The following is a 26,718-nucleotide window of genomic DNA, read 5'->3' on the forward strand; positions in this document are numbered from 1 at the left end:
AAAGAAAAACTTTAGTTCTCACTAATATGTGTAAATCCACACATATTAGCCCTGCCATACCTACGCCCACTAATACACACACACCAGTGGTCTCCAGATGGATGGTTTGTTTGATAGAGGTTGAAATGAGGAAGTGGACCGGCGATGTTCATCCTCCTTTTCGACAAATATGACTTAACACCCCTTAGAGACCTGATTCATATTGAGGTCTAGAAATCAACAATCGATCTGGGAAACACCAGAGCTGCACACCAATATCTTGCACTTACTCATCGAGGCTAAACCCTCAAACTAACTGAAGGAATGTTATTTGGTAGAGGAAGAGATGGCGTTACCCTCTAAGTGGGAGTTTCTTCCATAAAATGTTTAAAGAAATTCCTTCAGAGAATCAAATATATCCAACCAAATGCCCAAATTATCAGATATTTTTCAAGATGGAGGATCAATGATGACACAGGACCAAGCAGGAGAACAGCAGGTCAGCAAACATTGCCTACATGGCTCCATCATCCCTTTCTTGGCTTGACATGCGTTGAATTGTGTTATTGGATGGGAACATGGCACACGGGACTTGAAAGACAACCTAACAACAATACTGCATCATATGTTCAGAAATAATCAATTTGTTGGATCAATTAAAATGAATCCATATTTGCTCACCACAAAAAACATATACTTATTTCATCACAAAAGAAATAAAATAGAGAAAAATGTGTTAAAAGGGAGAAAGACTCACTCTGAGTAGAACTATTTTGCCAGACTTGTCATGAGAAATATAAGAGGAAAACTAGCTGAAAATATATGTTAAAATGCTAAGTACTGGCTAATTGCTCTAGTCTCAATTTATTGTCATGCAGATCAAAGTTACAATAGTTTCTTTTTGTTGGGGTTTTTATGATGTAATAAGACTAAACAGTTTCAGATATTGTTTTTTGTTCAGTAATATTTTTTTTAACTGCTTATTTAATTAACTTTTGTTGGCTAATTTTTGTTAAATATGACATTAAATACTTAAACACAGAATAGTTTTGATTGAAGAAAAAAAAATCGTCTTTACGCAGAAACTACAGTCCGTTTGTTTTAAAATCGCAATGTATTTTCATCCATTGTGTTGTCGGATAAAAGGCATCCCTAAACCAAGCTCATGGGCTGCTGGCCCGCCCCTGTAACTCACTGGTAAACAAATTGCTAAAAATAAAGAACACACTGCTGCATATCAGCACCTCCTCCAGAGTTGCCATTTCTGAGGTTGGGATGTGGTTTTCCAATTTAAACTTGTCGTAAACATCTACATAGCCTTTTTCTCTGACGAGTGTTGTGTTTCTTAGTCTTTATGAGGCTACGAGGTGTTAGGTTTGGTTAACTCCAAGAGCAATTGGCTGTACAAGATTTTATTTGAATGTATGACAATAAAAGAGACTAAGTGCAAACATATGCAATGATTTCCAATGTTTCATTTGTAAAAGGGGAAATCTAAACCAAATCTACTTTTTATTTCATATCTTAAATATTTGCTTCTTCTTTCACATAAAATACATTAAAATAAATTCAAGTTTGTTGTTGTAACGTGAAAAACCTTCACAAAGAACACAAAACTACTGTGTCTACCAACACAAGGCTAATAGTTACTTACTTCCAAATTACACAAGTAGCCAAAAGTGACAACTGAGCACACAAGCCTTTTGCTTTTTCATTGCTGTAATTAACGCTGAAGCTAATCTGATGTCAGACTGGTGGTGACAACCTATAATGAAACACATTCTGTCTGTTACTTCCTCCCACTAATCCCAGTCAAGACAGACCTATTAAAGCTAAACTCTTTGTTCTCTAAATATCCAATGTGTGCGGCTGTCACTCCTCGTAAAACTTTGATTCTGCAGTCAGGTTTCCTCTGTGCTTGTCAGTGCTCATTTAAAACCCTTCAGGAACATTTAAGCTCTGGCTTCAAAGTGAGACGAGAACATGTTCCTTTGGTATCTCCGACTCAAAGACAGCTATTAGCAACAAGAAATGAGGAAGATGAGAAAGATCAAAAAGATCAATCCCAGCGATAGTGTGCATTAAGGATAACCTCAGTGATTATTGCAGCACGCACATGGGGTGGTGGTGGTTGCAGACCACCCAGAGATGAAAATGAAGTCAAAGAGAAGGGGAGGCCTACAGCTTACCAAGGCGATCTGTCTGAATCTTTTTTCCCCCCCAACAGAGGCGCAAAGGAACACCATAAACAAACTTTAACTGCTGCAGCTTTTTTTTTAACCTCTTTTTATGATGCTGTGCAGTGCTTCCTCTCAGATACAAATACCTCATCTAAGCACATAAACAACTTGTCAATTAGCAAACTGGTTGTACAAACATTTACAACTCTGAAATTGTCGAGGGTGCTGCCGAATGTGTGGTGCAAACAGGAGCAGCTGCAAGATGCATGAAATGTGAGAAAATAAGTCAACTGTTCTCATTCGTTACAGATAAAGCTAGATATTTAAGCTAGATGCTTAAAAGGACGATTTTTGTCACTACCTTATCACTTTTAACTAGATTAAACCTTTCCTATTTTAGGTCCAAAGATTCTGAGAGGAAAAATTATTATGTTTAAATTTAGAGGCTTACATAGAGTATGCCTTTTTAGAATTTTGTAAAGGCCAGATGTTTAACTCAAAGCTTTGAAAGCTTCTGATATGTTAATTCATAACATATTAATTAAACTGAGGCCTACCTGTTTTAAGTCAACATGTAAAGCACAGTGCTTCCTTGTGTGGCCTCACAGAAGCCACTTTGGTAACACTAGCTGTTTTAAACTAGGTTGATTAAGTCTGATTAAGTATCAAGATGTGAGAAAAAAAGGCTATGTATCTTTTATGTAGTGTAAAATACCTGATTTCATCTGGATGTGTGCATGTGCCTGTTTTTTGTGTGCACAGAAAATGCATGAGAGCTAAAGTTGGTTTTAAATCTATGATGAGCTTTGTGGATTGGAAGTTCATTAACATGTCTTTCCTGCTTTGATGCACTGATAATGTCACCAAGGATGGGATCAGAAACACAAGAGACAAATTATACAAGTCTCATTTAACTTTTTCAGGAAATGCATACGCGGAAAAGTTTTACACAATAAGCAAATTAATAGGACAACAACCAGCCTGTAGAGATGTGGGGAGCCAGCTGGAATTAGATAATGGAAACATCCAGAGGCTTATCTGGCTGGAAAGAGCCCATCTGTCTCCTTGCTCACTCACCGTCAGTGGAGCAGCCAGTGGATCCGTCGCTCGAGCAGTAGCGCATCTCAATCCTCTGTCTCCCCACTTCCAGGAGACTTGGGTCGGGGATGCGTGCCTTGCAGGTGTAGCGGAAACGCTGCTCATAGTGGCCGCCGTTGTCAGAAATGTTGACGGGTGTCCACGGAGTCCAGGGCGTTGTCTTCTTGAGGTCGGGGCACGGCAGGGTGTTGCAGGACTGGTACTCCTGTCGGCACAGAGTAATAAAAGAACGAAAATGGCATTAAACACATTAAACCGAGAGCTTATGTTGAGCACGTTCACGGGCAGGTGAACCTGATGCATTTGGAGGAAGAAGAGGTAATCACATCAGTTAGGCAATAATTAGCATGACATAGTTTTCTGGTGTATTTCTCATGCATAATGAGGAGGACAATCACTGTTGAAAGTCTCAGCAGTGACTCATCACATTAAACAGCTTATTTTATGCGACATCTACAGACTTTTCAAAGCTTTTGCTGTCACTCAACCTTAAAAACTTGTTAACTCCAATTGAGTCAAAATACTCAAACCTAAAATGCTTTTGAAACATTATTGAACTCTAAAACTGGATATCATCATTTGGACGTCATAAAAAGTTTTTGAAAAAAAAGACAACCCTCTTGATGTTTTGGAGCACAGTACAGGAAATATATATATAAATACATAAAATATTATATATATATAAAATGAGTGCCATGTGATTTGAGACAATCTCTACGTGTAATAATTAAATGTGAATTGAATGATTCAAGCGAAACAATTCTCAAGGAAAAATCTCTTGCTGCTATGCTTCATTTATTTCACACAACTGAACTTAGTACAGAAAGTAAGAAAATCTGTAATGTTTATTATCCTGTTATTATTTTTGTTTATTATCCCTTAAGTGGTTCCATAATTGAAGTAGGATGCATTTGTGGTTTAAGCAGCATATTGAGTATTTGACTCTACCATTGAAAGCCTTGCCAAATTCTGCCTGCAAATGTAGTTCATTACAATCAAATATTGTCTCCTGTTTTGTTTTTTGAATTAGATGATTGGAGAAGAAAACAACATATTTTTATTATGTAACAACCGTCTTGCAAAAGAGAATAATATACAACCTAAGGCACCTCCACTCAGGCATCCCTTCAACATGTCGAGACTTTTATAAGTGGAGCCGATCCAGTAAGATTTTAATGAGTTTTAAAATCTTATTTAATTGTCAAAGCATATGTTCAAGGCTTTTACTTTGAAGGCTTGAAAGATGTTGTCTCTCATCTTTGGCACATTTGAATAAAATGCCAAGAACAAGTAAGAAAACTGGATCACTCCCAAGGCTGTAAACATTTGGCTAAAAAATAATTCATTTAGCATTTAATGTTGAGTAGAAACAACATGTTTTAGGCCATGTAAAATAAAATGAGAATTGGATTGTTAACTCAGTATCTCTCCTGAATCTACCAGATCAAAGCATTAGTCAAATATTTCTTATAGTCCAAACAAGACACAAGGGAAAATTCTCATTAGAAAACAAACAAACCAAGAAAAAGGTCATTGATCAAGATTAATTTGAAACCATTGGGGATGGATGGAATGCTGAATTTAAAGTGGCATTTCAGTTTCCAATGAATTTGACAAAAAAGCAAAACAGAAAATAACAACAACAATAGTAATAACAAATCCTCCACCCACGTAGGATTGGTTTTGGGTGCTGGGCAGTAAAAATGAATAACACCTCTGGAGCTCTAACGGTATGATGCATGGGAGTTATTCAGGAGTGCCATAGTTATATATATTTCCTCCATCTCCCTTAGCCAATATTCTGCTTGATTATATGATTCAAGGAGACATTAAGCGGGTAAATGGGAGTCCAGCCCCACCGTATGCTCAGCCGGAAAATACAGAGTTTGAGGAAGTGACAAATGTGAAGTAAATGACACCCTTGAAGGGAAGGTGAGACGGCTGCCATTTTCCTCCCCACTTGTTTATTTATGCTGAGTAGAACTTGAGTGACTGCCAGACCTTGACAAAATAAGATAAGAGTTCCTTTCTGCACATCCGTCAGCCCGTCACATGGGATAGCCTGACAGGTCAGCTGAGGAAAAAGAGCTCTATACTTTAAATATTATGCAGTCCTATTTTTCATCATCTCACTTTCCTTTTTTTCCCCCTCCCAATCACACATTATGATCTTGCTTCAAATCCATCCATCCATCTTTACATTCTGTTCACCCATTTTTCACGCATTGCTCATAACTCGAATTGTGTCGGATCTATAGCCGTTCCCTTTTCCTAGCGATATCAAAGTTTCATCGCTCTCTTCCCCCCCTGTCATGACGCTTTCTTTTTCCCCCTTCTTCTCCCTGGAGTACAAAGGTTAAAAACACAGGGAGGATTTAGATTCTGTTAAGGCCCCCATGATGAATGGGGGGTGTCAGCTCCATCACACTTCCTGCCTCTCTCCGTCTCGCGCAGTAATCATCCCAAGACATTAATATTTAACATGGTCACGCATCAGAGACTAGCCCACAATCTGAGATTATTAACCAATAATGTGAAATATGTAGAAGAAAAAAAAAATTCAACCCAATGTGTCACCGTCTCACCTGCAGCGACGGGATAGCAACACATGGCATGAACCAGGGGAAAGCAAGCCAAACGATCTGTGGGTGTTTGTTGTGCAAGTTGTAGATGGTGGCCAAACATAGTAAATATTTAATGAGGCTTGTCTGGTAAGCATTTCTGCCTTTATTCTCTGTGGATTAGCATTGATGCAGAGGGCTGAGGAGATAATTACCGGGTTTAGAGCTAAACCTCATTCAAGGTCTTTGCTCCACTATATACGGCTTACAGGGTAATAAGTATATACCTTGTAATACAGTGTAATAAATACATCCTATTGACTGAACTGACTTCAAATGATGCCCTTATTTGCATGCTAAGACCCAAGCTTTATATTATATTTAATACAGACACCGACTATTCAAACAAAATGGTCCCATAAAAGCAATGCATTTCAGACTACTATGATAAATTGGAGAGCACACAATATGTTAAAATGGGAAGTCCTTAAAAGTTGAACTGCAAAATAATATCGAGGCTCTTAAATGTGATGTAGAGTGGCAAGCATATTGTGTGAAGAATTATGAAGGGAATGAGAGTTATTGGGCTTTCTTTTTTAAGTTTTGTCAATTCAAAGGGTAACCCAAACCTTTTTTAACAAGGCAGTCACAGATTATTTTATTGAGCGCACCAAACTCGTACTTAGCACTTATGATAAACTCTGAAAGATGAAAATAATCTTTTCTTTATAGTGAGTTTGACCTAATTTGCTCGTCTCTTCATTATTGTTGTTGATATGAAAAGCATTGGAACAATGAAGAATGGTAAATATTTAGTTGACAACCACAAGAGACCTGGGAGCTGACGTCCTTCTAGCCACATGATGAAGCAGTGGACTGGGCTCTGTGTGTCCTGGAACTGCGGCGCATCTGAGCTAATGCCTAAAGACGTTATTGAATTACAGAAGACTTCTGCCCCCTGTTGGTCAGTTTAGCAGTTTGTTACCATGGAGATAGATGCAGACTCACTTGTGGTGTCTGGAAATTAAATTTGAATAAATGCTATATTTTTGTACTGTGAGACATCTGGGTGGATAAAATGAAGTTATGGCAATGTGCTGTGATACCGACACACTTTCACTGGTGGTCTTGCAAAAAACTCTGATGCATAAAAAATCAAATTAAAGACTCCTGCTGTTGATAATATTAAATCCAGATCCAAACTCTGAATGATAACAAAAAGTGTATTGTCTTCTACTGCAATAAATGAGCTTTGTTAGGCTTTTCTGTGAACACAAAAGCCTAACAATAAAGAACAAAAACAATCCTTACTGCTTTAAAAGAGTTTTGAATAATGCATAAAACATATAGTAGTGAAAGCTAACATAACCCCAAAACACACATACACCTACAAGGAAGTAAAGTGCATCAATTTGAAAGGCATTTGATGTGCTTGGGCAGTGAATAGGTGATGTTACGCATGCATTACAGCCTGACTGCAGCAAATGTTTCTTCCTAAAAGAAATAAAACATTTAGATTAGACTTTGATACTCTGTGTAAACATTCAACCGTTCCTCTCTGGGCTTTAATGCCATATTTCATGGTTTAAGCCATGGAATAATATAAAAAATAAGTGATAAAAACTGATAAAAACAAAACGAAACATTTCTAGCAGAGCATTAATTTCAGCGTGGTAATTCAGCAAAGCCGAGTTAACAGGTGGCATGAGGAAGGCAAAATTAGATTCAATTAGTCGGCCGATTTTCGGCTCAAACCCAAAGTCGTTTCCTCCGGAGATGCGATGATGAGCAGTGAGGGCCAACAGAGAGTGGTGTTTTTCTGCTGTGCAGCACCTTTAACAGGCAGCTGCTCAGAGGCGGGCAGTTCCATAATGGGTTTCTGAATGGAGCTCAGGAGGGCTGGGTTGGGACGCCGCCGCAAAGCATCTTCACAAACAGGCTGCTTGGGTGGTCAGTATATGCTTGGCTGTGCCTGGGCTGTTTGCGCTTATGCCGGACTGTCAAGTTGACAACTGAGTAAAACTTCTGACTCGCTCGCACTGCACTCTCATTTTTGTGTGTGGGGAGCGAGCGTGTTTGTTTGTTTATGCATGGCTGCGTTACGGATCCAGGCATCTCCCAACTCATTCTGTTTCCACCCACAGAAATTTCCAGTTACTTTCTTTAGGGTGGTGTAAGCCCATGAAATTCGAGAAGAAGAAAAAAAAAAAACATATGAAAGAAAAACACAGTCTGTATCAGCAAGGTGCATTATCTATTCCCAATAAACATTTTCAGAAATAACCATAAACATTAATGTAAATCATCAGTATTTTATGTGATAAACCTACACAAGTAGTGCACAACTGTGAAGATGAAGGAAAGTGACAGCCTTCAAGTCTTTGGAGATATGGCTCCATCAGCACTGCATATCTGATTTTTTTTACAAAGTAGCACAAGCGCAGTGAGACTGCATGGAGAATTTTCAACTCTTGCCACAAATTTTGAATTGAAATTTTGTTTAGGTCTTGACAATCCTTTATTTAAATCATTCCATGCTAATATTTCATGAATGTTTTCATCACATTTTCATTTTAAATGTTTGTGTTAGCACTGTGATAATGTGGTGTTTTCCTAAAGAACATAAAGTCCAATGAAATACGCTAAAGTTTGGGGTTGACAAAATGCAAAAATGTTTTGCAAAGCACTCTGAGCTCTCAACATCCATAATATAAGGGGAGGATGTGGAGAAGACAGTTAAAAACCCTGTATATATTTACTTCTCTGTGTAAGATTGGAGGCATAGACGGTCCTCTGGGTGTCTCTTATGTGGGAGGGCGGCATCGGAAGCCGTGCCTCTCCTGTCTCTTGCCCTTATTAAAGTGATTGCACGTCTTATTGGACTGGGCGAGCTGAGAGTGTGTGAGCAGCATGGGTTATTATAAAATGCCTTAGCTTACAGACTCATACGTCCATGTTTATTTGACTGCGCCACATGTGGAATGTGGGAGTAGGCAACTTTGTGCTGTCCCAACATCTTTATGTATTGTAGAGACCTATAATGTTCTTCAAGTTTCAATGACACATCAGTTCAATTAGCAGCATCGACCAAAACATGCTTTGTCAAACACCGACTCCTCTCTTCTCTCTGTTTTTTCTCCCACCACCAGTCTGGCTCCATAATGAAGCGCACTGTTACCCGGGGGCATGCTACACACCAGTGCACATGCAGTGACTAACGCAGAACAATATAAAAATGCACAAGTAAGCTCACACATCCGGCTGTGTGCACAAACATCAGGTACTTAGCTTTCATTTCGCAGCCTGTCTGCATGACTGAACTCCTTACAGGTAAATAGAACAGCTCTCAATTTCATTAAACAGCTCTGTGCTCCATCAGTTCTGTATGGCCCGAGTTTAACTTATCTAATTCAACGTGGCAAACTCAGCATAATGGCACAGTTCTTTTTGATCCTTGGATTATGGGGGATATTTTACTGTACACAGTAGGAAATACCACGATGAGTTATATATTTTTGAAGCTCACTAAACCTAGCAGCAAGCAGCCTTTCATCAAACGAGACCAAGAATCAAAGAGAATACCAGCATAGCGCTTAGAATGAAGTTGTAGCTCTTGACAAGACCCTGTTAAAATGTTCTCTTATGTACTATAAAACACGGTGCCACTAGGAAATTTGTAAATGCGTTACAATTTATGCAGCAAACCCTTGATCAAAAGCTCCAAAATGTAGATGAAGCTTCCATATTTAAATGTAATAAGAAAAAAGCTAATAAAAACAGCACTTATCATTTTTTTATTTGAAGTGAAATATTCAAACATTTATTTGGAAAAAAAAATTGGAAATGTCTTCCAATTTGTTTCTTTAATCAGGCACACTAAATATGCTTTTTAATTTGTTATTGAGAACAAAATACTGTTCAGCCTTTGCTTTATCCAATGCTTTATGACCTCATTTATTTTACAGCTGCATATTTTCTGAGTAATCAGACAGAAGACATGTACTGCACCCAACTTACATGTGCATCCTTCAAACTTTCAGTGCATCATTGTTTGGAAACCACAGCTAAAATTGTTTCAGTCAATACACAGATTATTTTTTCCCACCCTCACTGGGGATATAGACCTGTGTAGAGACAGAGCAATGTGTCACTGCTGCAGGGAGCTGGGCTGAGATGAATGAAGGTAAATTAGTGTGGTCTCAATTGTTCTGAGATCAAAATCTATGTTGCTCAAAAACTGCAGCTGAGACTTATGCACAAAATCCAGAATGTAATAAAAAAAATAAAATGAGACATAGCACAATCTGATGTCTTTTAATTAGGCATGCTAAAGCCTTATGTATTCAAGACAGTGAGGTTGCTGAATTGCGAGTACTGTCACCTCTGCTTAAAGCGAAGACTCACTTCAGCTACTCTGTCTTGCTGTGATGTGAGTTCCCTGAGGAGAACGTATGAGCAGAAAAACTGAGGGGTGGGGAAGAATTTATAGCAGACTGGCATCACTTCCCAAAAACTTCCAAAAGTTTGTAGGTCTTGCAATTTCTCTCTTGAAAAGCAAAGAGCAGATGTTGCTTTATCTCTGTCCATCAGCATCTGGCAGCCACCTGGAGTTAACCACAGGTGGATGTGATGGTATCAATATCAGTAAACATGAATACGCAAATGCACGTCCTGCAGCGTTGTCAAAGTCAAAGAGACCAATTTGGTTTTAAAATCTCCCCAGGAGACCTGATTTAAAAACATCCAATTAAGACAAAAACTACAATAAGTTTGTAGCATAGAAATAAATATGAACGCCTGTTTACTCTGATACCCATGAATAAAATTTAGCGTAATCAGTTGTCTGTAAAAGCAAAGATAGTCCACCTTTGTGTAATTTAATCTCAGTTTGAGCAGCTGTTCTGTGAGGCCTCAGATGTTTGTTCAGAAACAAACAACCTCATTAAGGCCAAGGAATAAAGCAAATAGGTCATGGTATCTCTGAAGGAGCTGCAAAGGTTCACAGACAGTTATTAGTCTTACTCACCACAAATCTCGTCTATGTTAAGAGTGTCATGGGAAAAAGCTATTGTTAATTGAGTCCCATTTGCAGTATTCCACAAGTAACGACAAAGGAATAAGGAAGAAGATGCTCTGCTCAGGTTAAACCAATATTGAGCCTGTATGTCCGGCAAGTAAAACATTATGTGCAGTAGAAAACAAATTGCTGCACAGTCAGAGATGTCTTCTGTGTCTTACACCTTGAGGTGCATACCTGCTCCAACACACCTGAGTCAAAAGACTGAATTCCCTCTCCAACAGTAACTCAGCTCTGCAGAGGGCTGCTATTGATGATCCAAGTGGGTTAGAGAAGGGATGAATCTAAAAGTTGCAGGGGAACTTGAATTATTCTGAGAACGCCTGGCTTAGACTAAAACACATCCATGTGTTAAAATGACCTAATCAAACCTGAGACCTGCATTTTGTCTTCCCACTTCGGGATTATGTACTAATTGTCTTGGTCCATGACATATAATCTCTATATGATGCAGTATGTGAACATCTTCAAGGAGTATGACTGTAACCAAAAGGAAATGATCAGACAGATGGCATGTAAAAAGAAACATTGTTATGAGAGAAGTATATTGCTATTGCTCTCATAATCCCGAGGATGTTTAAATGTGTTAATAAAATGTATTATAGTCCATTTAGATAATTTGGCAGTACTGAGTAGGTAAGCTGGGTATCTTAAAGTAGACAGAGGTAATTGCTCTGCATTAGCATCTGCTGCCATTTGGCTTATTATCATAGTTTTAAATGAAAGCCAGAAAATGCGTGTTTGATCAAAGTGACTATGCAGCTATACTAGGAGTTTACAAAGCTGTCCTAAGCTTCCACAGACAAAAGAGTGTTTGTGAAGTCTGTGTGCAATTACAACTCCACTGGTTCAGACCGGCCTAATTAAGCACATATCACAATGAAAGATGACAGGGAGCCAATGAGAAAACAAAGCAAAGGTAAAGGGGGACAAAAAATCAAGCATCTAAGAGAGAAAAGGAAGCAAATGCAGAGCTACTTTTTTTTTATATGGTTAGAAAAAGTGAGTGCAATGTTTGACATTCACTTCTGCATTACTTGACAACAAACTAAACTGTCTCTGACATAAACTGCTTACTTTATATCAAATAAAATGAGAAACGGCAACAGGCAAAGATGGGCTTTCCCTTCGGAAAAACGGGTAGGTGATGGGATTTCCTCTTTGCCAACATTGGATTTGTGTTTATGAGCTGAGTTTGCTAAAAGAATGCAGAGGTATGCCAGGATGATTCAGGCTGGATGTGAATGGCGCAAGTCGACAGACTATCAAACAACTGCCAATATGTAAATGTGTAAACATGGAAATAAAGGAGAAAGTAGATATCGACATCGACAGAAGCATAATGCTCTCTGGAACTCCAGTGACCCACACTTACAACCATTATCCAAGAATGGAGAAACAGCTGTGAATTATTCTACAAGTAAGCTGTCTACCAAAGTTGACTTGGAGTAACTCCAAGAGCAAACTAACGACTCAACCAGGAGGTCACCAAAAAAAAAACAACAACAAGAGAAACACAAGAAGTGTTGCATTCCTCACTTGCTTTTCTTAGGTCTGAGTGAACAAGAAAAAGGCTGGACAAAAATTGCCTTAATGGAAAAATTTGAAGGTGAAACTCACAGCAAAAATGACACAAAAATCACCTGTTCAAATTAAAACCTCTTAAGGACCTCCAACACTATTGCCAGAATATTCTGTGGACAAAGAGACTAGTGGAACATTATGAAAGGTACATGTCCCATATATATTGTATAAAAAAAACTTGCCTTACACCAAAAATTAAATATGGTGTTTAGAGGGACTGGACTGGGCTCCTTTGGTGCTTTATGATCTGGTTGAAATCCCAAGATGGATGGAACCAAGAAATCAGTAGAATCAGTTTGTCACCTCAAGCCCACTTTGGTTATGTGGTAACGATCAGAAGAAAACCAGCATGGCTCTCTCTGCATGGCTAAAACAAATAAAATTCTGGACTAGTTAAAGTCCAGAATTTCATTTGATTAAGACAACATGGCGTGACCAATAATCTTTCTAGGCGAGGTTGGTTTGGATTTCTATCTCTTAGATAAATGTATTCATAATTTAAAAATGTTCTTTTTTTGTATTTGTTTACATATCTCATATTGAAATTAATTTGAATATTGAAAGTATTAAGAAGTAAGACAGAACAAATCTTTAAAGAGGATCAATTTTATGTAACTGTAAATTCAGTTTAAGAACATGAAAGCCTGCATACAATCCACATATTAAGTGCACAAAAATTACAACTTACATTTCACAGCTCAAATGATGTGTTTTGTGTCTTAACCAGTAAGCCATTTCAACTCTCTACCACTTTTCAAAGAAAATCTACAGACAAAAATACACATCCCGTATATTCACAAGGCCGTGACCCATATTCTTTAATCCACTTTCAAGTGGGATGTGAGAAGCTATCATGTTCATTCTCTCTCATTTTTACCACTACTGTGGAACAGAGAATGTTTGTATGGAAAATAGAAACCAGAAATAACACAAGTGTCACATCATTCTTTCATCAAGGGTTGTATTTCAACCCTGTCTTGCATCATCTGAGCTTTGGAGGAAGCTTTGTGACAGAAAATAAGCCTATTCATATGCATAGTGATTACTGTGTGTGTGTGTTTGTGTGTGTGTGTGTATGAAACATTAAATAGGTCTTGGTAATAAATCTGATGGCTTGCCACCACTGCATAAATAGAGCCAGGGGATTTGGTCATGTTCAATGTTCCAGTTTCATTACTTCTGGGTGTTCATCGGATCAATTGGGTTAGAACCAAGTCCCTTAATAGTGAGCAGCCAGAGATGAAAGCAAATAGCAGAGCATTGCATGAGTAATATTATTTTGAGTGACATACCTGACCACACCCTGGACAGTCATTGCCATTCTCACAGGTTCTGCGTCGGGATTGGATGCCTCCGCCACAGGGCACGTTGCAACGTTCCCAAGCCGACCAGGCCGACCAGTACACATGGGGAGGGCAGGGCAGGTGTTCGTTACAGTACCTTGAGGGGAGGATGGAAAATAACACAAAGGGATGACGTTAGTTCCTTCTGGTTGTCACATAGAGCACAAGATCAAGTTTTTACACGGTGAACTCAGCCATGAACCTACAGCCATGAACCTACAGAAGCATAGCCATAACTTAAATCCACAATCAACAGCCTTTGAAAGCACAGAATCAAGAGCAATCAAAAATATGAAATACAAAACCCACACTTTCCACACTTTCCACATTTCCTATGCCTGTTTGTAGCCTGGTGCAACAATGGATTATCTCTTTTTTTTAGGTTTTAAGATTTAGATAGTGAACAAAATATAATAGAGAAATATAATTTAGCATCAGGACCTGTGTCAATGTGTGGTTATTTGGCTCCATGACTCTTTGAATAAATGAAATCATCCTTTTCTTTTGTTGTTTCTTTTTATTTGTTTGTTTGTTTTGTGGTCACGTTAAAAAACACTGAGTCCACTGGTAAATTTGGTCAAAACCAGCCACTGCTTTTGATATACTCTCAAAACAACAAGCTCACAAGATAAGACGATGCATAATAATGAGTTAACAAAGATGAACAGCAATTTTGCGAAAATTGAGAACAAAGAGTTTTCATAAATTACAAAACTGTACTTTAAAGAATCTATAGTTTAGATAATCTATAGTATATATATTTTGTTGTCATGCTAATGCAAATTTAAGTGAAACAGCCATTTTGAACTGACTGATGGGCTGTTCAAACGCCAAGCATGGGCAATTAGCTACTTGTGACATTCTTGTAGTGTTCAGAAATTGTTCCATCTTATCTGTCCCCTTGTCACTTTTATTTCCAACTGGATTGCCAAACGGCTTTATCAATATTTCTGCAATCGACCACATTCCGTCAGTCCAATCTGCAGTCTCTATTAGCCCAAGTCAATAGAGTGCAACCAGACAAGTCAAACGAATCAGCTCTTGTTTTATTTCCCTCACGTTAAACGGCAGCATAATGCTTATATCTTTCTTTTAAATGCAAAAATTGGAATTAAAGAGAATATGCAGTGGTATTCAATTAAACGATAAAATGTTTTTTTTTTTTTTTGCATTCATATTTTGCATAGAGAGAAGAAATTACAGCAGAGATTAATAAAGAAACTTCTGCTGCATTCTTCTCTCCGATCACTGCACAGGTAAGTAGCAGTAAATAATGCCTTTAATAATTTTTGCTTGCCATTTGGGTCCTATAAGCACAAATGCTTTCTGCTCCCCACTCCACATAATTCAGAATTTGTCAATGCTTTTCTCTTGCGATGGAAAATTAAGGCTTACAAAGACAACAGATTTCAGGTGAAATAAAAATGAAGAAACAACTCTATGCATCTCTTATTTAATAAGAAAAAGCTTATTGAGGTTATACTCCATATTTACAATTAGTTATTAAATGGAAAGCACAGTAACATAATTTCCAATTTTTTCAAATACTGGAATATAGAGTTCATCAGGTAATCAGGATCCATTATAGGGAAATGATTTAACTAAACAGGTGCCTTCAGTCTTGGTTTGAGAAACACTTTCTGTTTCTAAAAAAGAAACATGATTTAAGTTTCAGCTTAGGGACCAATTTTTCAATATGTGTTTTAAAAGATAAATTCTCATCAGTCACAATACTTAAACATCTGTACTATCTGGGAATTTTCATTTCAACATTTAAAACAGTTGAATAAGCTTTAGCAGGAAGAAACTTCCAGCAGAACCTATCTCAGCTTGAACATCCATCTGACACGACCAACTGGGGGTTTGAAAAGAGAGCAAATGCACAACAAAGAGAAACAGAAGCAGTGATCCAGAAACACTTTCTATCTGGGTGATCTGACATGACACTGTTACTGGAACACAGCTTTGTACCATTTCCTTTAAGTAACCCAGGGTGAACTCAGACTGACTTGCACACAATTAACAAAATACAAAATTATGTACTTTAATAAAGAAGAAGTCAATGGAGTTAGAGAAATACAAGTGTTTCTAGTGCGTGCTCAAACAAGAACAAAACTACTCAAAATGCAAATGCAAGGAATTGTACTTATCAAACTGAAACTTCATAAAATAAACTGTGGAAAATATCTGCTAAATCCCAGAGTAAAATACATGCTGACTGGATGATGTGATGGTGTTAGGGTCTCAAAAAGAAATTTAAAAAATGACACCAAGGATTTTCAAAAAAAATTATACCATAATTGATTTTATTCATTTTATTGAACAAAATTATTCAATAGGATGTCCAGATGGTCAAGTCAGCAAAGTTCAGAAAATAAAATACATTTTAGGGTTAGGGTTAAGATGTGCTCTAATGAGTTTTAAGAAAAAGCTTCTAATAATCTTTTGTGTTTCAAGGCAAGCACAGTTGTGTGTTATCATGAACAATGATATATCAGGTTCTTGCTGAAAATTGCTGCCTACTGCTTTTGGGAAGAAAAGAGCATTAAATTACTTATCTGAAAGGTGCTTAAAACATTAATTGAAGCTGTAGATAAGGATAAAGTCAAGGACAGGTGCAATAATGCATAAGCAAACTAAAGCCAGACATAAAGAGCTAAAAATTTACATCATGAAACAATATTTATGTCTGATAGCTCTATTAGAGCAGTGAGCTTGAGATCCAGAACACATGGCACTGTGAATGCTCTAGTTTTCTAGAAACTTGTTGACAAAACCTCTAAGAGGTTTATGTACATTGTACAAAATCCATATTGTATTTTATTGAATTTAGATTTAGTACGGCCGTTAAGAAAGTATCTCTCTGCATCCCTAATTCTGAGCATCAGTTATTATAGGAACTTGTTCTGTACAGTGGTTCCCAATCAGATATTTTAAAAAAGTACAATGTAAAAGTATCATAGCTAACATAATGTGAGTTCTAGGGTTAGGGTGAATATTAGTAAATAAGTTAGGTATGCACCTATTCATGCTTAACAACCATCCAGGCAAACATTGGAGATACACATGTTTTTCTGCTGCATATTTAAGGTTCACCAATTTTTGTCTTCATTTAAATTTTAAAAATCAGGTGAAAAATTGACCTTTTTATGGTTGTCCTGTACGAAGATGTTCAAAGTAAGGCTTGGTGAGCTCATTTGAGCAACTCCAAATTTGTTTTAAGTACATTTAAACATCAAATATGTCATTGTTTTCTCCTTTCAATGTTCAATTATGTTTTCAAGTCGTTCAGTTGTTAGATAAAAATGTTGTTTTTTTTTTTTTCCCCCACCGCTGCAAGGTAATGCAAAAGGAATTCACTGTCTGCCTTACACCGGGTAGTGAACTTTTTCAGTGAAAGTTTAAAGTTATTGCTTGAAGACTGAAACAGATTTACGTCTGCAAGGATTAGATACTGAGATGTCCAAATCAGAGGACCTTTTCTTTATTACAACATCTTGAGATCTGTTACAAGAACAACAAGAGCTCAAGGACCTGCTTGTCCTTTTATTGACAATACAGACACAACTCTTGCTTTTGCTTTACAAGCATCTCCTAACTGGAGAGACATTGCTGAGGAGAGGGATGTCGGAGTATTCTTGCTGAGCTTGCTACCTGCTCTACCCAACATCAGATAAGATGAACAGAATGGATGACTTTTTCCGCTTTGAGTTGGAAATGGTCTTCCTGTGAAATAAACTGCTAAATTTAGAAGTGTAATACAATGAGGTTATTTCAATACTTCAATCCTTGTCAATCAACTAGAGAACCTAGAAAAAAAAGGACTCTAAAAATGCACGTTCAGTTGAGTGAGCTTTGCATCTCTGATGTAGACTAAAGGAAACATTTCATTGTCTATGCCTGAAAATGTGAGTGAATCAAACCACCAAGAACACGGTCTTTTGCATTCGCCTGTGACAATGTTGTTTAAGAAGTACAGCAAAAATTACATTTCAAATCTTAATGAATATTTGCATAATTCATTGACGTAGGCTAATAAAAGCCCAGGAGACGCATGGCTCATCTCTAATTACAATGTTTTACAAGGCAGTATTACAGTAATGTCTAAAATACTTGAACTGATTAATTCTCATTATAAATTAACTACAGAAAATTGCAAGGCTTGTTAGAACCATTTTGCAGATTTTATATCAGCGACAAATCTGCTTTTATATATTTATTTAATCCATTTTTTGGCAGATGACTCCCTTTTCAAAGAAAAACAGAGCCTTCTTGTGCTAGAAACAAGCTTTAAATTCATACCATTTCCTCCTCAGACTCAATTAAACTGTACATTTCAGCTGCAGTATTCCCAAAATGTCACCATTATTCACAGTAGCTCAAAGACCACGTTCTTTACTCTCTGGATATAAAAATCCTCGCTGCTTTTCGCTTTTAACAATCGTTGCTGTGCCAATGAGTTGATATGTTTGGGAGTAAGAGTGTGGCAAAGTGAGGATAAGGTAATGAAAGGCTGTCCAGTATGCAGTCAGATTCACGTGCATGCTAAAAGGCTTTTATGTGGACAAAATACCCCTACAGGAATGCAACGCAATAATAAAATACAAAAACATCAGCAATCAATGCAGTGGAGATTATCTCGAGCTTCAAAATTATCCTCACACACTCACTAATCACACAAGTGAGTGGCTTTGCTCCATCTTGTGTTATCCGTTTTCTTCTCCTCTAAAACACACAGGGCTGATCAGAGTAAAACGAGGCTAATTACCCGGTACAGGCTGAGTAAGCAGCGTGGACGCTGTCAGTGTGCTGAGGGAAAAGCCAACAGTAGGTTCATAAATGCAGGCATTAACCATCCAGATTTAAGCCCGCAGCGCTGCTGTGTGGGCTCAGTTTCATAGCATTTGCTTTAACTTTAAAGGATTTGGCTGCTGCAAACAGTCAAGACTCAACTTATTGGATGCTTGTTGGGTCAATGACAATAAAATAGAGCTGTAAAAAGGAGGTTTAGTTGTACCCGTCTGCATTTTTCATTTTACATTTGACATTGTTTGTATATTTATCCATGTATGGACATATGGCATGGGCATTTATCTGAATGAGGCACTTGAGGCAACAATGCAAGAACAAAGTATGAACTGAGCCATTGCATGTCTCTGATGGGAACCTGGTGCATGTAAAGAACAGAATTTTCACATTTGTTTTCAGCAAAAGGAAGAAAAAAAAAAGACTGACCTGGAGCCAGTCTCTGACGGCATTCAGATCGATGATTTTTAACTTCTCCTATTTTACATATGGCTTACTTCAAACAACAGCTGGTTGTTCAGACATAGTAACAAAGGCAAAACAAATGTTTGTTTTTTTTCAAGAGGATGCATAAATGTGAGCACAAGTTAATTTACATATCCCTTTGCTGCCCTTTTGAACCCATGTGCCTGCACCTAGTGAAGATGGATGTTGTTACTTTTAAATCACCTGAATGCTGCCTCATTCATTAAGATGTCACATCTCTTCCTGTGATAGAAGCAGAAAGAAGCAGCAGGGCTACCTTGCAGTACAATTAAAAATTTTAAAGGTCATGCTTTAAACAAAAGGTTAGGCGATGCACTAATAAAGTTTAATAAATAAACCAATACCGACGGGATGATATTGCATATTTGCTCTTTGTTTTATTGGCATAGAAATATAGTGCCTTGGGTAAATATTGCTCCAATGTCACCTTCTACCCTGATATTCTATTAGACCAGGCCTGAATATCACAACTCTAAGAGGCCATATGTAGAGCAGACATGTCCCTCTGCTGCAAAAATCAGTGAAAGAGCAATCATTGCATACTATGCTGTATTCTTGTATACTATAGCTCTGTTTGCATTGAAGAACATTCACTCACTCTGCATGCTGAACGCTCAAATCAACTCCAACTGATAGATGCCCAAACAATTTTTTTAATTCAATTAAAAAATATAAAATACATATAAAAAATATGCTCCTAATGTCTTGCAAGACCTGGATACCTATTGGCCTATTTAAGATTTATCTGTATTAACATAGAAATCATTTAATCACTGCTTTCAACTGATTTGAGGTAAATAAATAATAAATAAATATCAATAAAAGAAAGAGCAAACTAACAGACTATAACAGCTGATATTTCAATTTTCAACCTGTTTTTAATTTTAAAATTTAAAGAATCCTGTAAACATCCCATTCCAGTAGCAAGCCTAAAACCTCTTTGACGTGTTTCAAATAACTGAACAGAGTGACTACTGAGCCTGAGTATTGGAGATGGCACAAACGGGATTAAAACTGAGGGAAAAGAATGGGATGGTAAAATCGGCTTCTCTTCTGCGGCGGTTTTTAGAGCCAGTCAGCTATTTTTTTTTTCCTCTTGTATTTTTTTCAGTAACTGGGCCGTGGCGGTCACTCTGTAATATATATATTTTTTCAAAGCTCCAGAAGGCGAAGTGTATTACTCAAGACTGCTCCTTCTGGAGCTGCAGTTGGCCAGAAAAAAAGGTGTGAGGTTGCACAAGAAAGAAAAGAAAAAGAAAGTAAAAAAAAAAAAGGTAATTAAAAGATCTTAAAGTCCATCTCTAATTACTATCTTGTGAAATTCACTTTCTGTTACCATGGTAATGATTTATATATAGGCTATTCTTCCTTTGCCTGTACCAACAGATCTGTAGTTATTGCACTATTTCATTCTACAGCTTTACAGCAGGGCGATTAAAAAAATCCAGTGATTTTTTTTTGTGTAAATTCCATCAACAAAAAGGAAAAAAATCTCCATTGAAACAACTAGCTTTAAGATTTATGCAAAAATATTGTGAATATTCAGTGTTCAAATATACGAGAAGCTTTCAACGCTTTTTCTGAGTTCTTTATCAAGTTTATCCAACTGATGAAAACTTCTTGACAACCAGACCAACCAGAAGAAAAAAAAGGCCTTGACCTTTTCTAGATGTGTTGCTTTGTGCATGTCTCCTTGTGCTTCTTCACCTGCTCTCAGCATCTTATTTTGTAACTTGAAAAGGTGCCTGGAAACCATGCAAGCATCTTTTAAGAACAGGGTGACTATTTTCCACCAAAACTTTAAGTCATGGAATGGTTTGTGTCTGAAAACCAGATAATTACCCAGGCTAAGTCCTACCGTGCACCTTCTCTAATTGGCTGTCAAAGAGTTGAACAAAAGAAAGGGCACAAAGGACAAAGAAAAAGGGAAAAGTTGCAAGCAAATACAGGCTCTCTTACTACTGTTACAAAGTTGGGGACGGCTGCTGTTTGTTCGATCTTTGTTTTCTTTTCCATCCACCTTTGTTCAACACATATGCCCTTTAATCAGTACACAATGATGAAAACACAATACACAATTGCATAAGTCAAGATTTCAATATTAACTCCTTAAATGTCCTGATCATGACACGGGTGTGCTGATGGAACGACCCATTGACGTATGTAAGGATTTTTAGGTTGACAGAAAAAAGGGTTAATACAAAAAAAATGTAATATGTATTTTTTATTAGATTTCTTCATTTAGAATAAAGCAGTATTATAACATTCATTTAAATAAGTACTTCCCAAAGAGCCAGTGGCATTCTTCATGCAGTAAAGGCTCAGATGAAGGAGTTTTGCATTTCTGAGGTGTCGTGTGAGGCTATTGATGACTTTTCTTTTTATTTTACCAAAGGCGAGACTTTCTGATACAAGTCTATTGCTTTATGTAGATCTTTTTTTAACTTGACACTTCAGCTTCTAATCCATCTTGCTCACATTTCTTACATTAAATCCTTGCAAACTATGATGTCTTGTTCTTGATGGAAAATGAAGAAACTAAAGTCTGGAGGCTATCTTTCAAGAACACAAGTCAGTTTTCATCGAGGCAACAGTATCTGCAGTTTAAAACTTTTGCATATCACTGTAGAAGTGGAGGATTCTGCTTCTTACCTTTCCTCACGATTCTGACCAACACACACTCTCCCTCCGTGGCGAGGTGTTGGGTTGCTGCAGGAGCGTTGTCGCACCTGGAAGCCGATGCCACAACTGGTGCTGCAAGGGGACCAGGAAGTCCAGGGAGTCCAAGCTCCATTTCTATGATGATACACCAAGTAACATCATCTCGGACATTTGCCAGAAAGACAAATTAAATACCACTTTCTTACACTTATTCGGCCTTGGTGCAGTACTACTATCTTGAAGAATAATGAACATGACTTGAACTTTCTGACTCGAACACAGTGGGGAGTAAAACTATAGTTATACAACCGCTCTCACATACAAATGTCAATGTCTTTCAGAAAACAAAAAAAAAGATAAAATACACAATGATGTTTCATACATAAAATAGAAACACAAAACTTAAAGCAGTAATAAAGGTCCTTGGGGAAAAAACGTCTTCAATTCTTTTCTAGAAATATCGCCCTATATATTTAATCTAGGTGGTAGCAATTAGAGAATTCAGTCCTCTTGAGTCCTGAAGATGGTGTAACGGGCTGTAAACGATTCTGATTAGATGACCTCAGGTCAATCAAGCAAGCTTCCATCTACAGCTCTAAAGGTAAGATCAAATTTATATATATATGGATTCTAAAACTGCCTGGTAGCCATTGAAATCAAAAGTTACAAATTCTTTTGTTCTTCTATTTAAGAGAACTCTAATAGTCCCAGGAGAGTTTTGAAGATGTCCTTTTTCATTTCAAACAAACATTTCTTAAAAATTTAAAACACTCTAATTTTGGTTGAGGTACAAACATAATTAGCTCCTTCAAATATGACAAAAAAAGAGAGACTATTTCTATGAGAATCTCAAAGAACCAAGTGATTGTTTTTAGGCCACTGTCTGGTGGAACACCTGAAATTTCAGCTTTATATGATTTTAGATGTGACTGTGACTCAACCTCTTCTTAATGTAGGTAAAGAAGTTCATTAAAGAGGGTTCAAATGAGTAATAATTCTTCAGAAGCAGGTGAAATTATTATGTGACTGGAAACGTAGAGCTGTTCCAATGGAAGCAGTTGCAAATGTTATTTTTCTCCATGCATGAGGTAAGCTGGAAAGCATCAGTTTCTCTAAACTCAGTATTTAACTCGGTGTTAAACCTTTAATGACAAAGTGTGAAAAAGCTCCAATGTTTAATCAACACTTGTAAGCTCTAAGTACCAGAATGAAAATGTCACAAAAAATTATTTGCAGGGTGTTGATTTCTAATGAATGCATATACAGAGTATATCTGTTAATTTTTTACAATATTCAAATATTATAAAGAAGAACAGCATCAGAATAATATACCTGGAACAGTTGGCAACTTCAACACTGATCCCATAGCACTTCTGGCCACCACACTGAGGGGCCGGGTTATCGCAGGCTCTCGTCCGACACAGACAAGCCCCTGAGCTGCTTCCATCATTGTGGGTGCAGGTGGACCAGCCAGACCAGGCACCAAAGCCCCCATCGACTGTAACATTACGGACCTGTTAGGGACAAACAGGACCAAAAATAAAACATGTAGATTGTCATGTTTTTTTTTTTTTTTTTCGTTTTTTTTTCTCAGAAATGGGTCATTGCATCAGGGTGGCTTTCAGGAATATGCTGCTCTGGGAGATCATCGGTACAGAAGGGTGGAAACAAAAATCAATTTTCCTCAAATAGATACAAAAAAAATCCATTACATCGTCTGCTGAATGTCAAAAATTGAGCAGTTGTCTGCTATAACCATAGTCAGACAGAATCTGCTACATGGCATAATGGAATTCCAAAACAGAAAAAGAAAGACTCGGAATATGCACATTCATAAAACACCAACACACAGAAACAAAATGGGGCCTCGTCAATGAATACATGAAGCAAAACAAATTGAAAGGATCAGATATTAGAAGAGCAAAAATTACAAGTGTGATGACCTGGTTGTAAGGGCCAATCAACGGATTCACTCTGAGGATGCTATGAGCCCGGGTTGGTGCAACATTTCAGGATCATTTCACAATGCAAAAGCATCATCACACCAGCGCAAGAGAGCGCACTATCATCATCTGTTTGGCAGAAGCCTGGCCTCTGCTCTTATTGGTAATTGAATTTTGCCGTGTGCCTAAATGAGAAACACTTGGACTGGGCACACAACATCTGCAACAATGGGCAGCCAAAGAAGCAAACAGCTCCACAGATGCAGCCAATAAAGCCAATATTGCAGCATCATTCAGGCTGAGAGTGTGAGTGATTTGGTATTTGTGTATTGTCTACTGAATTATTTACTTAAGGTTGTACAAAATGTAATATTCAACAACTGATAAACACTGGCTTTCATAAGGAAAATTATCATAATTTACTTTAATGCTTTTTTGTTGGAAGAGAAAAAACAAGAGTCCAAATCTAAATCTATAACAGATTCTAGTGGCAAAACAGACCCATTATGTTTTTACAAAGTTTAACATCACAAATGCATAATAGGAGATATGGCAAGAGTTCAAAAACCTGTGAGGAATGTCAATTTTACTTGAATCAAAATATTAATCTGAGATTAAAACATCTTTTAAAAGTAAAACATCTTTCACCACAGATATAAGACTATAATGCCAGATGGCACTTGTGAATTCGTTGGTGAGGCACATCTCCTACCTCTGCCTACACAACACTTCTCAGTATGCAAAACCTTGGCTGGCTTTTAACTTTAGACCACCACTTTGCAGAAGTATGCAGCCAAATAGACACTACGCCAGTTATATAAACCTTTGCACACCGTTAATGGACTCATAGGGCGTGCAAGTGTAATGGTAATTAAAGAAATGTTCTGTTTTTTTTCTTTTTTCTTTCACATCTTGTTGATGGGCTATTTTAAACAGATATATTTATTTTTCTTGTCTGGAGTTCAGTCTGCATACTACGTCTATTTCTTGTTCTCAGTGTTACGTTTTAGAAATAATGGAGCTTTACTGTATTCACCTGTCAGTGTTAAATTGTCATCTCAGATGATTGACATTTTCAGGCATTTTTTTCTGATAATACCCTACAGGGGCTGTGTATCGCTTCTGCCTAGGGATTCCTTTGGTTTACCAGAACCACGCAGCTGTTTCTGTTTAGGAGAAAGGTGCAAATTTTAGTCCTGGATCTAAAAATTCTTAGCCTGCTAAAACCCAGCCCCTGGTTCTGCAATTAGATTGAAACAGTGTCTGAGGAGGTGTGTGAAGTCTGGGTTGTAGTTCTTTTTTTTGCCATTTCATTACAGTTCAGCATGACCTCAAGATGAACTGACTACAACATCAATTTCTGGGAAAACTGGTAAATGTATCACATGTTTTCCACTTGAGAATAATCTTTCTCTCTGGTGAGTGACAGACTTCAAGAAGTGCTTTTAAATCTCCCCAGATTGACAAGCAGTGAAAATTACTTTCCTTGGGTCTGTTGATGTCTTTGGTGGAAAGCTAAGAATCATGTATTGTATGCTCCATCCCAGCAAAGTGTAAAACTTCTGGTTTTAGACAAGTGCAAAACAACACATTTAATTTGTTTAGATTATATGTCTTTAAAGTACAAAGTTGCCACTGTTTTTCCATTTTGTGTGATCCTAATGATAGGAAAAAAAAAAAACACAATACAATACTAGAAGATTATGGCTGGCTGCATTTTGCTTACTGACGTTGCAAGTAAAGAACAGCCTAAAAAATAGGTTGTGATTTTCTTTTCTGATGCTTTTCTATAGATGACTGAAATGTTATTAAGAATAATTCTTGTAAAGAGGAGACCGAGGATTATTTGTGCTTACGTTTTATGCTTAGATAAGCATATAGTGTCTAGAGTCAAGCTACATATTTAATAAGCCAACATGAATGGTATCAGTTCCCCTGTCCGTATTTCATCCAATAAATCATATTACAGACAGATAAAGTATTTTAAACAATGAAAATGAAAATATACAGCAGAGTTTGTGTTTTCTATTCGTTTCACAGTTTTTATTTAAACATAGCTGTTTATGCAAAGATTATCTATCTCCAAGAATAAAGGATTTTTCCTCAGAGGCTTGAGTGTCAAATATTCATCTAAAGATCTGATGTGCTTTGCTTGTCAATAAGGTCCATATGAAAGATAAAGTGAGTTAATATCTCTCAAACAGAAAAAAAGTGTGATAGACTGTAATATGTCCCTTAAGGAAGAGAGTGAAATGCTGCTGCAAGCTTCTGCATAGATAATTCACTTCAACTAGACAGAAAGCAATCCTATAATATGTCCATGTATTCATCCATTTTTTATTTTTTTTGTACCTGCTAAAATGCTAATCTTCGCAAAGTCATGGTTCCGATCTCCAGTGATCACTGGGCGTGAGACGGGATACACTGCCAGTTTTTCACAGGGCACCATAGATGCATGCAGGACACACACTCATGCAACACACACACACACACAGTCCCACCTGAGGTTGGCTTTGAATTAACATGCATTCTTCTGGAGTGTGAGGAAAAACCCAAAAGACATGGAAACAACCAAAACGTGGATGACAAGAAAGACCACAGTCGGAATCCAAGTTAAGGACCTTTTTGATGAATGGCAGGAGTCCTAACAACTGAAACTATTGATAAAGCTATTGTTGTAATATTGTCTTGTTTTCATGTGAACTACTCTTTGTTTAGTGCGTTAGTGTTTACTTATTGGTCTTCTTATAACTATTATGGTCATATATTCCTGTTTTAGTTTCATAAGATCACTGGACATAAATGAAGGTCACTGTCCCAAATGCAATCTGCAGGCTGATTTTTAAGCTTTGTTTTCTCATAATGGCATCTTCATCTCTGAGTAGCCTTTAAGCCCATCACGATACCAGACTTGTTGTGGTGTGAATGATGGTGCTCTCTTACAGGCATTATTTGGTTGGCTCTCACATTTTGCATGAAAACATATCCTTCACAGTTTAT

General features: G+C 37.3%; 1 protein-coding gene across 3 annotated transcripts in view; it reads right to left on the bottom strand.

Moving 5' to 3' along the window:
* sema5a (sema domain, seven thrombospondin repeats (type 1 and type 1-like), transmembrane domain (TM) and short cytoplasmic domain, (semaphorin) 5A) overlaps positions 1–26,718 on the bottom strand; it is a 138,448-nt gene that overhangs the window by 24,224 nt on the left and 87,506 nt on the right. For all 3 annotated transcript variants that reach the window (XR_008606471.1, XM_055037520.1, XM_055037521.1), the window contains exons 13-16: positions 23,108–23,289; positions 21,767–21,910; positions 13,772–13,919; positions 3,237–3,462 (exon numbers count right to left, since the gene is read on the bottom strand). Coding sequence is in view for 2 of the 3 variants with exons in the window: in XM_055037520.1 (XP_054893495.1) it covers positions 3,237–3,462; positions 13,772–13,919; positions 21,767–21,910; positions 23,108–23,289 (700 nt within the window). In the remaining variant the exon portion in view is untranslated. The remainder of the gene's footprint in view (positions 1–3,236; positions 3,463–13,771; positions 13,920–21,766; positions 21,911–23,107; positions 23,290–26,718) is intronic.

Source organism: Poeciliopsis prolifica, unplaced genomic scaffold (genome assembly GCF_027474105.1).
Source record: "Poeciliopsis prolifica strain line A6 unplaced genomic scaffold, Auburn_PproV2 SCAFFOLD012, whole genome shotgun sequence".
Classification (NCBI taxonomy): domain Eukaryota; kingdom Metazoa; phylum Chordata; class Actinopteri; order Cyprinodontiformes; family Poeciliidae; genus Poeciliopsis; species Poeciliopsis prolifica.